This window comes from Microcaecilia unicolor, chromosome 10 (assembly GCF_901765095.1).
Source record: "Microcaecilia unicolor chromosome 10, aMicUni1.1, whole genome shotgun sequence".
NCBI lineage: Eukaryota > Metazoa > Chordata > Amphibia > Gymnophiona > Siphonopidae > Microcaecilia > Microcaecilia unicolor.
Window position 1 is genome coordinate 22,215,613 of NC_044040.1, and position 14,367 is coordinate 22,229,979.

The window sequence follows — 14,367 nt, forward strand, 5'->3', positions numbered from 1 at the left end:
TTACGTTCATAAATATTTAGAATTGCATGTCTGCATGTATATATATATTGTGTGTGTGTTTACACATGTACATGTAGATGCCGTGTAAAGCGCTATTCTGCAGATACCTGCTTAACTTTATTTCACAGTTTTTCCATACACTCCCTAACCCCTGGATTCTACATAGTGCGACTTGAGTTTCATGTGCAAATCTGGGCGTATTCTGGATTTGCGCACGCAACTTAATTAGCTTAACAAGCCAATCAGCGCTGATCACTGAACTTAACAAGCAATTATTGACACTGATTGGCATTAATTAGAATTTACATGCACAAATGTCTAAACATATTCTGTAAAGTGATGCGTGTAAATTCTAAGATGCAGAAATGAAATGGGGGTATGGCCACGGGCAGGTCGTGGACGTTCCTAGAATTTACATGCACTGTTCTAGAATATGCACATAAGCACCGCCATACTGGGAAAAGACCAAGGGTCCATCAAGCCCAGCATCCTGTCTCTGACAGTGGCCAATCCAGGCTTCAAGAACCCGGCAAAACCCTCCCCCCCCAAAAAATATTTAATGTTCAATGGACTTTTCCTTCAGGAATCTATCCAAACCCCCCTTAAACTCCGTAAGGCCAGCCGCTGCCACCACATTCTCCGGCAACGAGTTCCAGAGTCCAACTACACGGGAGGTGGTGGAGATGAAAACGGTAACGGAATTCAAACATGCGTGGGATAAACATAAAGGAATCCTGTTGAGAAGGAATGGATCCTCAGAAGCTTAGCGGAGATTGGGTGGCAGAGCCGGTGGTGGGAGGCGGGGCTAGTGGTTGGGAGGCGGGGCTAGTGCTGGGCAGACTTCTACGGTCTGTGCCCTGAAAATGGCAGATACAAATCAAGGTAAGGTATATACACAAAAAAATAGCGCATATCAGTTTATCTTGTTGGGCAGACTGGATGGACCATGCAGGTCTTTTTCTGCCGTCATCTACTATGTTACTATGTTACACGCTGAGTAAAGAAAAAGTTTCTCCTATTTGTTTTAAATCTACCATATTCTAGCTTCATCTTGTGTCCCCTGGTTCTATTATTTTTTTGAAAGTGTAAACAAACGCTTCACATCTGTCCGCTCTACTCCGCTCATTATCTTGTAGACTACTACTACTACTACTACTTAACATTTCTAGAGCGCTACTAGGGTTACGCAGCGCTGTACAATTTAACAAAGAGAGACAGTCCCTGCTCAAAGAGCTTACAATCTAATAGACAAGTGAACGGTCGGTCCGATAGGGGCAGTCAAATTGGGGCAGTCTGGATTCACTGAACGGTAAGGGTTAGGTGCCGAACGCAGCATTGAAGAGGTGGGCTTTAAGCAAAGACTTGAAGATGGGCAGGGAGGGGGCTTGGCGTAAGGGTTCAGGAAGGTTGTTCCAAGCATAGGGTGAGGCGAGGCAGAATGAGCGGAGCCTGGAGTTGGCGGTGGTGGAGAAGGGTACTGAGAGGAGGGATTTATCCTGTGAACGGAGGTTACGGGCGGGAACGTAAGGGGAGATGAGGGTAGAGAGGTAGTGAGGGGCAGCAGACTGAGTGCATTTGTAGGTAAGAAGGAGAAGCTTGAATTGAATGCGGTATCTGATCGGAAGCCAGTGAAGTGACCTGAGGAGAGGGGTGATATGAGTATATCGGTTCTGGCGGAATATGAGACGTGCAGCAGAGTTCTGAACAGACTGAAGGGGGGATAGATGGCTAAGTGGGAGGCCGGTGAGGAGTAAGTTGCAGTAGTCCAGGCGAGAGGTAATGAGAGCGACTCCAGGCGAGAGGTAATGAGAGCGACTCCTATCATATCACCCCTCAGCTGCCTCTTCGCCAAGCTGAAGAGCCCTAACCGTCTTAACCTTTCCTCATAGGGAAGTCGTTCCATCCCTTTTATCATTTTCGTCACCCTTCTCTGCACCTTCTCCAATTCTTTTATTTCTTTTTTGTGATGCGGCGACCAGAATTGGACACAATATTCAAGGTGCGGTCGCACCATGGAGCTTGTACTGCTCATGATTTAGGCGTTAGCATTTATACCAGGTTTTCATTGGTGTAAATAGCTGCAACTAAATATAGTCACAGAAAATGGGTGTTGGACGTATTCTATAAACTATGCCTAGAATTAGGCGTATTCTATTTTTAGGCATGATATATAGAATTTAGCCCTAACTGTATAAACCTGGGTGCACAATATTGTAATGCCTCTGTATTGTTCCATGGTGCGACCTCACCTTAAGTATTGTGCTCAATTCTGGTCGCCGTATCTCAAAAAAGATATAGCGGAATTAGAAAAAGTTCAAAGAAATCCACCCAAAATGATAGAGGGGATGGAACTGCTCCCATATGAGGAAAAGCTAACGTGGTTAGGGCTCTTCAGCTTGGAAAAGAGATGGCTGAAGGGGAGGGGGTATGATTGAGGTCTACAAAATCCTGAGTGGATCGGGTGGAGGTGAATCGATTTTTCGCTCGTTCAAAAAGTACAAAGACCAGGGGACACTCAATGAAATTGCAGGGAAATACTTTTATAACAAATAGGAGGAAATATTTTTTTCACTCAAAGAATAGTTAAGTTTTGGAACTCGTTTCCAGAGGATGTGGTAATGGCGGTTAGCATATCTGGGTTTAAAAAGGGTTTGAACAAGTTCCAGAAGGAAAAGCCCATAGTCTGTTATTGAGATAAGTGATGGGGGAAGCCACTGCTTGCCGTGGAACTGGTAGCATGGAATAGCGCTACTAATTGGGTTTCTGCTAGGTACTTGTGATCTGGAACAGTGGCATAGCCACAGGTGGGCCTGGGGGGGGGGGCCGGGACCCACCCACTTAGATCTCAGGCCCACCCAACAGTAGCACATGTTTAGCAGTAGCTGGAGGGGATCCCAAGCTCTGCCAGCTGAAGACTTCCCCCTGATGGTAACAAAAACGTTACTCTCCACGATACCAGCACCTGTGCATGCTCAGTTTTTAGCGCATGCCTGCAGACTGCCAAGGTGGAAAGAAGCATTTTCTCACCAGCTGAGATATTTTTTTTTTGGTGGTGATGGTGGGGAGAACACAGAGGCATATTTTCAAAGCACTTTGGGAGGCTAAGTTCCATAGGTTTCTATGGAACTTTGGGAGGCTAAGTGCTTTGAAAATGAGCCTTGGTGTTCACCCACTTCTTGCCTAGGCCCACCCAAAATCTATTGTCTGTCTATGCTCCTGATCTGGAAGCAAAATACTGGGCTATATGGATCATTGGTCTGACCCAGTATGGCTATTCTTATGTTCTTAACTATTCATTGAGTGAAAAAAGGTTTACTTCTGTTTGTTTTAAAAGTATTTCCATATAACATATGCTCTAACATCACATTAATATGGGAGAAATCTCTGTTACTTTCAGACTCCAGGTTATCCTAATACAAAAAATGTTAGATTTAAGTCAGTTATTGAAAGATCCTTACCTGTCCATGGAGCACACCTTTGAAATACGCTACAGAACACAATCATCATACATGTGTTTAGAAAGACTTTGAAGACTTATTTATATTAGTATTAAGATGACCTGCATTATTATTCTTTGCTTTGTAATTTTCTCCTTAATGTTGGGAGTCTTTTTTTTTGTGAACCGTTGTGAATCCTACTGGGAATAACGGGTGGTATATAAGATCTAGCTAGAATAGAACTATTCCACAACAGATTTATTGAAATGCACTATCCCTCAGTTTCTATATAGGGTGGTCAAATTTAGTCTCCCAGGGCAGATGTGCATACAAATTAATTGGTTAATGAGGTATCAACAATCAATAATTGGAGTTAATTAGGAACTATTTGCATTCTTGCACGTATCTGTACTAGTCGTTATTCAATACACCACAGCCAGACTCATGTTTGGAAAAACAAAATACGAAAGTGCTAAACCCCTAAGAGAAAAACTACACTGGCTTCCACTTAAAGAACGTATCACATTCAAGGTATGCACTCTGGTTCATAAAATCATTCACGGAGATGCCCCGGCCTACATGACAGACCTTATTGACTTACCACCCAGGAAAGCTAAAAGACCAGCACGCAGATTCCTAAATCTTCACTTCCCCAGCTGTAAAGGACTAAAATACAGACTAACACATGCGTCGAGCTTTTCCTATATGAGCACGCATCTGTGGAATGCTCTGCCAATTGACCTGAAAACAATTTATAACCTAATCAACTTTCGTGAATCTCCGAAGACTTATCTCTTCAACAAGGCATACCACAACGATCCATAATAAGAACTATAACGCATCACCGCTTATTTGATAATCTGAATGTTTTCTTTTTATAACTGACTGCTTAATACTATTTCGTCATCCATGTTCTTTATGTTATGTCAATTGTAACTTTTATTCTGAAATGGCGAATGCCATGATGGAACATTGTAAGCCACATTGAGCCTGCAAATGGGTGGGAAAATGTGGGCTACAAATGCAACAAATAAATAAATAAATAAATAACATCCGTGCCTAAATTTCATAGCGTACAACTCAAAGGGGGCTAGCTATGGGAGGAGTATGGGCGGATCAGGGGGCATTCGATGTTATTGAATAATGAACAAAAAGAGAGGGTATTCAGCATACACAGAAAGTCTACAAACAAAAAAAAGCAACACTGGGCCTTCAAGACTGGGACAACAGGAGTATTTTATTGACAAATGACCCCTAGTGACTCTATGTCTCGTAGCACACATTGATTGACTGTTGTTATTAATGGGTCAGTAGGCCCTGGCGGTAACCATTTGGATGGTGGTTTTACCATTGAAGGATCCGGGTTAGTGTCATTATTTCAAAAAAAAAGTGTTTAATCCTTAATTTTCTTTCAAATTTGCATAAATTGATTCTAGTCTGTAGAGGGTCGTAATTTTTAGAGGGAACAAATTTGAGGCCTTTATTAAGAACTGACATAGAGTCACTAGGGGTCATTTGTCAATAAAATACTCCTGTTGTCCCAGTCTTGGAGGCCCAGTGTTGCTTTTTTTGTTTGTATGTTATTGAATAACGTCATTTCCTCACCTGAGTTGAGTGTTGGCTTTACACCAGGTTTCAGAAGGCATCAATCCAGCACCCAACGTTAGTTGCGAGATCCGCGCTAAGCTAATATTAGCTAACCGCAGGAGCAGACTGCCAGTGGTGCCGGCGCTTAATTTAAACGTGACAGATCGTGTCAAAAATAGGTGCCATCGCCGTTGGAAGTCCATTTGGAGGAGCGGCCTGCTCCCCTGGCAACCCATCTAGCTAAGCCTCTGCTAGAGTTGGCACAGGCCAGGCTCCTTCAGCAAACAGAGCATCTTGTGTTGATTATCTGAGAAGCTGTTGGGCAGTTCAGTAATAGTTTCTCAGTAGCAATTAAAACTGTGTAGGGATAATTTGAATATCTTACCCCTCCAATTATAGATTCATCTTTTCCTGTCATGATTTAGCTGGCACAGGCCTGTTCCTGTCTCTCTCCATGCACAGAGATGGGGGTCCAGTAGTCCAGCTCTGAGTATTTATTTATTTTTTGCATTTGTATCCCACATTTTCCCACCTATTTGCAGGCTCAGTGTGGCTTACAGAGTTTGGTTATGACATAATCATTCCATGATATCATGGTATCTAGTTTCATACTGTCTACACTGCTGGCAAGGGAAGATCATTCTACCTGACAAGCAAAGGATGTGGGAAGCTGTCCATGTAAACCTTCTAATGACATTTATTTCCTTCATATAGTCTGTGTAATGGATGGAACGGAATTTGAGGATGGTGTGGAGTGGGAGCCAGATGGAGACCGTTGCAGCTCCTGTACCTGCTTTAATGGAGAAACGGTTTGTGGGGCAACTCAGTGTCCGGCAATCTCCTGTCTTCATCCAACCCAAAGCAATAGTAGGTATTTCACTAGGAAGTATACTTAAAAACATACACTATCTATTGAATGTGGAGTTTCGGGGGATCCTTCACAACCAGTGTTCTTATGCTTGTCCCTAATGGGTCAATATTCAAACCCATTAACTGGATAAATGGCTTAGCTGGCACTGGTCATAGATATTGACAGGCCAGTGCAAGAGTAGCAGGAGTCCTAGGCTGACCCCCCAATAACTTTCAGGCCCCTACCCTGCCCGTCTCCCCACAACTAAGACTTTGATAATTGAACTCAACAATCATGATCATCGAGCATGATACTTTTGTGTGGTTATTTGGATCTTTGAGTTTGTGTGGCTGTCAGGAGCTTTGACTGCAACTGGACAAAACTGCCTCCTGGAAGCTGCTGCTCTAGGCATCTGCCTAGTCTTGTTTAAGATGGCCCTGGATGTTCAGTGGCACTATCCAAAAAAGTGGCCTTATTCGAACCACCATCTGGATAATTATCCAGATAGTGGCACTGAATATCTGTGTTCTTTTCAGCATCCCTGACTGGTGTTTAAAAACAACACTGACTACAGCAGCTGAATATTGAATTGTAAATTGCTTCCTGCTGGAAGTAGCTGAGCTTGAAGGAGCTGTGACATTTTCCATAGCCAACCAATGCATCTAAAGCACTTCCTACAACACCACATGATTGGTACGCATTCTAAAAAGTGACTTCTAGCAACCTCTGTAAATAAATATGCAGTAGTGAGATCTCGGCCTTAGCAACAGGAATCTGTAGGCATTTTCTTGGTGGATGAGGAGTGTTCCTTCCTCAGCCTTTCCCAGGTTTCCAGAAGACAACCTTGTGTCATGGAGCACAGAACGTCGCAGAGAAGGCTCGGTTTCTCCTGGCCTCTGACTTTGACAACGTTGTAGTTGCTGCATACTGTCTGTCCCCTTACTTCTGCTGCTCTCTCTTGCACAGAACGTCGCAGAGAAGGCTCGGGTTCTTCTGGCCTCTGATTTTGACAATGTTGTAGTTGCTGCATACTGTCTGTCCTCTTACTTCTGCTGCTCTCTCTTGTACAGGTGACTGCTGCCCCAACTGTGAGCAGTGTACCTACAACCAACGTGTCTACAGTGATGGACAGCAATTCATTGACCCAGACAACCCCTGTCAGACCTGCCAGTGCAAGGTAGGAAATTACATAGATTGTATTTTACAGGTAGGTGTACACACAGGGTGGGACTCAAGCTTACGTGTGTAAGTAATGCACATATCACCAGAACGTAGGTACACAAACACCAGCTGTGTGGCCGGTGTAACTGCTCACACCTAACTTATAGCTGTATATTTTTGCTGTGATGTTAGCATCTACCATAGTAACCCATAGTAACATAGTAAATGACGGCAGATAAAGACCTGAAGGGTCCATCCAGTCTGCCCAACAAGATAAACTCATTTTACATGGTATGTGATACTTTATATGTATACCCGAGTTTAATTTTTGTCCTTGCTTTTCTCAGGGCACCCAAGGGTTGAGATATTTCACTCTTAGCTTCATGTTGTTACTCTTTCTAAGCCAAAGCAATGTCTGGGACCTGCTGCATTGAAATTTCCCCTGTCGTCTTCTGTTTAGGTCACAAACGCACAGACAACACAGATATAATGCCCTACCCTATAAACCTAAAACCTTCTAGTTATTAGTAACAAGTGGGGAAAGCATGTGGAGCATGGCTTGTGGAATTCTTTCCAACACCTTGGGGGTGTCTATGTCTGTGTCCTCCCTTGCAATTTAATACTTCAGAAGCACACACACAGTTCTCATGGACATGAAAAAAAAATACACTTCTGATACTTGGACTGGATGATGGCAAGTCCTCTCACCCCTTCCTATGGGCACTTGTTACCCTGAGAGGCTCTGGGAACTCTGGTGAACTTTACTCTCTCTTGTACTTTATTCTAGGATGGTACAGTCCAGTGCTCCCCCACAGTCTGCCCTTCTGTGAGCTGTTCCAGACCAGAGAGGAGAACAGGGCAGTGCTGCCCCAAGTGTCCAGGTATACATGATGCATGGTCAGGAAGCAACAGCCCAGGATAGCGATACAGTGGAGGGAATGGTTGTCTTATTCTGCTCTCGCCTTTCCTGCTTCTCTCTTTCCCTCTCTTTTTATTTAAAAACTTTTCTTTTCTTTCTTTCTCACCATTTGGCTTCTGACTCAGATCTCCTTTAGAGAGAAACAGAAATATCCATCTTCCTAACATTGCAGATTATCACTGTGACTGATTACCTAGTTAGTCCTTTGAAAGGGGATTCATTTTAGGGCAACAACCTTCTGTGAAAAGAGTCTGTGGCTCCTGGAATTCCTGCCTTTTGAGAAAAGGCAAGCCAGGGGAGCCTCTCAGCCAGCATCAGGTGCTAACAGGGGCTGGCTAAGGATCAGGGCCGTGCCAACACGGTAAGCGAGGTAAGCATGGCAGGAGGGCGCCATCCTCTGGGGGGCGCCCCGCCGCACTATGCTTACCTCGCCCTCTTCTCCCCAGATCCTTTTCCTTTTTTTTTTTTGTTTAAATTTACCTCTGTCCGGCGGCAGTGTAGCGTTAGTGAGGAGGCAGCGCTTCCCCGCCCCGACGTGTCAGTCTTCCCTTCGCTCAGTTCCGCCTTCTTCTGACATCAGAAATGACATCAGAAGAGGGCGGGACACTGAGCAAAGGGAAGACTGACACGTTAGGGCGGGGGAGCGCCGCCTCCTTCTCACTAACGCTACGCTGCTGCCGGACAGAGGTAAATTTAAACAAAAAAAAAAAAAAAGGAAAATGATCTGGGGAGAAGAGGGCGTGTAGTGTAGCGATCGTTTTCGGGGGGGGGGCAGGGCGGGGCCAACTGCAGGGGGGCACACATGGTTCTGCTGGCATTATTCATTTTGCGGACAATTTCTTTCTTTTTGTGGCACACGTCTAAAGAGTTTAGATATTGCATGTTCTAAGCAGCAGTTGAGGCCAGAAAGCTTGTTAGCAGATCTCCCAGAGACAGGAAATCTGCTGGAGGACATGTCACTCGAAGAAGTAGTTGGGACATGGAACCATGATTTTCAAAAAGGAACTGATTCCACTGTACCTGTTTGTTTGGCTTTAGCTCACATATTTTTTTTTCATCAGTAATTCAAGGTGAGTTACAGTTAGGTACACTAGGTATTTCTCTATCCCTACAGGGCTTACAGTCTAAGAATCTAAAAGGGAATGTGGTCACGGGTGGGTCATGGGTGTTCCAGAAAGTTGTGTGCAGTGTTATAGAATACTAGTAAAAAAAGGCCCGTTTCTGTTTGAAAGGAAACGGGCACTAGCAAGGTTTTCCTCTGAGTGTGTATGTTTGAGAGAGTGTATGTGAGAGTGAGTGTGTGAGAGAGGCTTCTGTTCCTGCTGCTGTGCATTCCCAGTGTTGTGCTGATTCGCTGCTCCCTGTATCGTGGCTCCGCCCCTCTCCCTTCTACTGGCCAATCTGGTGTGGGTTGTGTGACGTCACTATTATCTACTACATGAGGTACACCACCAGGGTTGCCAGATGGGCATTGGGCGGTTTTCCGCAACCCGCCGCAGGAAACTTTTGCCCACGGTGGGTTGCGGTTTTTTGGGGCTTGTTTTTTTTTTTTTCGTGCGGGTTTTGGGCGGTTTTTCGGCCGGCGGGGGGTGGTGCTAACGGCAACAGAGGCGGGGTTTGGTGACGTATTGGGCGGGGCAAGGTGACGTATTGGGCGGGGCGATGACGGCAGGGGCGGAGTGATGACGGAAGGGGTGGGGCTGATGATGGCGGGGGCGGGGATGATGACGGAAGGGGCGGGGTTGATGACGGCGGGGGTGGGGGTGATGGCGGAAGGGGCGGGGTGATGACGTCGGGGGTGGGGTGTGTGCGGTTTTTGGGTGGGTTTTGAGCTGTTTTGGGTGGGAATTTTTTTTTTTATATATGGCAACACTGGACACCACCTCCAGCGGAAACAATGGTTCCAGGCAGCCTCAGAATGTTGGAGATGAGAATTATTATATAGGATTAGGTTTCTACGCCCAACATGGGCGCCAGGATTTATACCAGGTTTCAGCAGGCATAAGCCCAGACATGCCTGTTCTAGAACAGTGCTTAATGCCAATTTTTTCCAGTGCCTATTTCTGAATGTTATTTATAGAATCCTCCCCCCCTCCCCCCGTGGATGCTTCCATTAGCCCCTGAGATCCTTGTCCCGTTTGGTTGGGGAAAGCAGGCAGAGAGGGACTGAGTAAGCCATCGATCAAGATAATAAATAGTTCTTTGGCTCCAGGTCTGTTCCCCACTACTTTAAAATCAGCAGCGATCTAGCCATAGCTCAAAACATCTAACCCCTATTTGGACGAATTGATTGGGAAACTAGTGGTTAATCAGATAATATTGAGGAGAGGAAGTTGCTTGGAACTTTTAAGTGGGGTTTTTGGCAGGGCTGTGAGATGGAAACTTCCTGCTGGCTCTGTCTGATGACCTGCTTCTGGAGTTGAATAGAAGCCAAGATTGTTTTTATTGATCGCTTTAGACCTCTTGCCAGCGTTCAGTATCATTAATCATTCTGCCTTGCTTGAGGGCCTTTTATCTCTGGGAATAAATGGGGAATATGGGACGTGTTGAAATCTTTTCTTTGAACAGAAGCCAGTTTTTGATAATGAGAGATGTGGTATGTTCAGATTCGCTCCACAAACTTCCACAAGAATCAATTGTCTCATCTTTGTTATACCATCTGTACCTGTGACCCTTGGGTAAAATCACCAGAGCTTTAAAATAGCATGTTTGAGTGCTGTTTTATCACAGGAAAATTTACCGTAGGATTCAATATCCTGTATTACCTCAGTAGCACAAATTAGTAAGTCATATGACAAAATTAATTTTTCACTGTCATGGCCAGGAACATAGTACGTTCCCAGCCAAGCAAAACAGAGGTACTGGCCCTGGCTCGGGCCTATGATATAAGCGCAATAGCCGTTCATACCTCTGATTCCTTGAAATAAAACAGTGCCCTCCTTGACTGACCTCCCGTCCCCAATCCTTTAAAAGAATAATGCTGGTGTCTCCATGGACCCATCCCATGCCCCCCCCTCACCCCCCAGATCCTTATAGACTTGATGGGTAACAGATGGCAGGCACAATCCCTGGTCAGTCCTGCTATGGTGGCTTCTTTTAGAAAAATGGCACTTGCAGGTCAGGGTTGCCAGGTGGAAATTTTTTTTCCCACCCAAACGAGCCCAAAACCAGCCCAAAACCCGCCCAAAGTCAAACCCCGCCCCTGACACCCCATCCCCGCCGTCATCAACCCCGCCCTCGCCGTCATCGGCCCCGCCTCTTCCATCACCGCCCCCGCCTCCCTGTCATCGGCCCGCCCAGAACGTCACTAACCCCGCCCAAAATGTCACTAACCCTGCCCAAAACGCCACTAGCCCCACCTCCGCAGCCCGAAAAACTGCAAAAAAAAACGCCGAAAGACCCCAAAACAAGCCCAAAAAACCGCAACCCGCTGCGGGTAAAAATTTCCCGCGGCGGGTCGCGGAAAACCAAAACCTCCCACCTGGCAACACTGTTGCAGGTCCCTTGTGATAATTTTGTAGTACTACCACTAGAGGTCAGGCCGCCAAATAGGCATGGACATTCTTTGGGGTTGTTTTAAAGTATTGCAGTGCTGTTGTTTTTACATCACCAGCACCATTTGAAACATCTTTAGGAGTATCAGCTCATTCATTAGTAGGCTGTGCTCCCCAGTGGCGTAGCTAGGTGGGGCCACGGGGGCCTGGGCCCCCCTGCTGACGACCCTCTCGACCCCCCCTCCCACCACCAACCCTCAGCCAAGGTCCTCTTCTTCCGGCGCAAGGCTTTGTTCTGTTTCTGTGAGTCTAACGTCCTGCACATACAACGAAGCCTTACGCCAGAAGAAGAGGACCTCGGCTGGCGGGGGAGGGTTGGTGGTGGGAGGGGGGTCGAGAGGGTCATCGGCGGGGGGGGGGCAAAGTTGTTGTTGTTGGTGGTGGCGGCGGCGGTGGCAGGGGGGATCGGCAATGGCGGGGGGAGGGTTGGCGCCACCAGAGGAGGGGCTAAAATGTGCCCCCTCACCTTGGGCTCTGGACCCCTCTCCCGCCGAAGTCTGGCTACGCCCCTGCTCCCAGGGCATATTTAACACCGCTTGAGATTGTTGTTATAGAATACTGCGCAAATCCACAGTTGCATGCCTAATTTTAGACATGAGCACCTATGCTAGCTCATGTGTGAATGTGCGTTCATAACTGTAAGCAGTTAGGTGTGTAACTTACTTCTGCCAGAATTCTGCACCAAAAAAATCTATATTCTGTGCACAAAATTTGTAAATTCTGCAAGTTTGTAATAATTTAACCAATATTACAGCCCCCCGTACACAGATACCTTCTTTATTTATTTCCAGTGCCCTCCCTGCACCCATACATAATGTCCACTTTTACAGCCCCCTCCCTCCCACCTACCCACATATAGCTTCCATTTTTTTACAACCCCCTCCCTCCACATATACCCACCCACACATATAGCATCCACCTTTTTTACAGCCCCCCTCCCTCCAACCCCCATACATACACACACACATGCACAGCATCCACCTTTTTTACAGCCCCCCCCTCCCTCCACCCACCCACAGCATCCATCTTTCTTCAGTCCCATCCCAACACCCACCCACACCCCACACCCCACATATTTATTTTATTTATTTGTTACATTTATATCCCACATTTTCCCACCTATTTGTAGGCTCAATGTGGCTTACATAGTACCGGAGAGGCGTTTGCAGACTCCGGTATAAACAAATACAAAGTGATGTTGTGGTAAGATAAAGTTCATGTTGCACAGCCACATTCGGGAATCGTTCAACGGAAGAGTTGTGTTATGTCCATTACAGTCTTTAGTTTTGTTGTGTTGCAGAGATCAGGCATTTATGTTGAATCGGTAGGGTATGTCTTTTTAAACAGGTTAGTTTTTAGTGTTTTCTGGAAGTTTAGGTGGTCGTTCGTAGTTTTCAAGGCTTTTGGTAATGCGTTCCACAGTTGTGTGCTTATGTAGGAAAAACTGGATGCGTAAGTTGATTTGTATTTGAGTCCTTTGCAGCTTGGGTAGTGCAGATTTAGGTATGTTCATGTTGATTCGGATGTATTTCTAGTTGGTAGGTCGATCAAGTCTGTCATGTATCCCGGAGCTTCACCGTAGATAATTTTGTGAACCAGAGTAACGAGTGTAGTTTTTCGCGAAGGGTTTTTGCACTTTCAAATGGTATTTTTCCGAAGATAAGCCTAGCTGCCGTGTTTTGAGCGGTCTGAAGTTTCTTTAAGGTTTGTTCTTTGCATCCCGCATAAATTCCATTGCAGTAGTCTACATGGCTTAGTACCATTGATTGTATCAGGTTGCGAAATGTTCCCCTCGGGAAGAATTGTTTCACGCGTTTGAGTTTCCACATTGAGTGGAACATTTTCTTTGTTGTGGATGTCACTTGGCTCTCTAGTGTTAAGTTGCGGTCCATTGTAACGCCGAGGATTTTCAGGCTGTCTGAGATAGGGAGGGTGTAATCTGGGGTGTTGATAATTGTGGGGTTATCCGCGCTGTGTAGGGATGAAAGGATGAGACAGTGTGGTTTTTCTTTGTTTAGTTTTAGTTGAAATGCATTTGCCTAAGGGTCCATGATGTTCAAGCTGATCTTGATTTCGTTGGTGATTTCTGTCAGTTTAGATTTGTAAGGAATCCCACAGGTTCTGGAATAGTGGAAAGAACTAATGGAAAGAAAATTATCAGGTAAGACCTAATTTCTCCTTCTCAGAGCTCTGTATAATACTCTCTTTGGTCTTTTTCCTTCCATTTCCTGCGGTTAGACTGCTCATTTGAAAGCCGTGTCTTTGTGGATGGCGAGCAGTTTGCAAATCCGTTGAATTCATGCCAGGTGTGTGGGTGTTCTGATGGGCAGGTGACCTGTGAGGACCGAGATTGCTCAAGAGCCCTCTGCTCCTACCCTTTGCCAGGATCCTGCTGCAAAAACAACTGTAATGGTAAGTTATGAACAGTAGAGAGTGACTGAAATCATTTTTTTTTTGTTTCAGGCTGAAATTCACTGAACAGTTTCAATTGAAACTGACACCGGTATGGCACTGCCCTCCCCCCTGACCAAAATTGGGCCATATACCCCCATGGCTCCCCCCATAATGGAAAGCCAGACCTCCCCCGAACAAAATCGCTGCCCTCCCACCACCCTTGGGCCCTCCTGGGCCTATCTTAGAAGCCATGGTGGTCTAGTGACCAAGTTAGGGCAGGAACAATCCCCAGTCGCTCCTGCCCTTCTGGCTCCACATTCAAAATGGCTGTTATATCCTCCCACCCGGCAAGGGGAAGGGCAAGAACAACTGGGGATTGCTCTTACCCTGACTAGGCCACCACCAGAACTTCTAAGGTAGGCTGGGGAGGGCCTATGGTACAGCAGCCAAGGGGGCCCAGTTTTT

The 14,367-nt window shown here is 45.9% G+C and overlaps 1 protein-coding gene across 1 annotated transcript in view; it reads left to right on the forward strand.

The window, feature by feature from the left end:
• Positions 1-14,367, forward strand: part of KCP (kielin cysteine rich BMP regulator) — a 198,599-nt gene that overhangs the window by 93,461 nt on the left and 90,771 nt on the right. The window contains exons 21-24 of the mRNA XM_030216418.1: positions 5,739-5,891; positions 6,945-7,051; positions 7,823-7,916; positions 13,747-13,920. Of these exons, the coding sequence (XP_030072278.1) occupies positions 5,739-5,891; positions 6,945-7,051; positions 7,823-7,916; positions 13,747-13,920 (528 nt within the window). The remainder of the gene's footprint in view (positions 1-5,738; positions 5,892-6,944; positions 7,052-7,822; positions 7,917-13,746; positions 13,921-14,367) is intronic.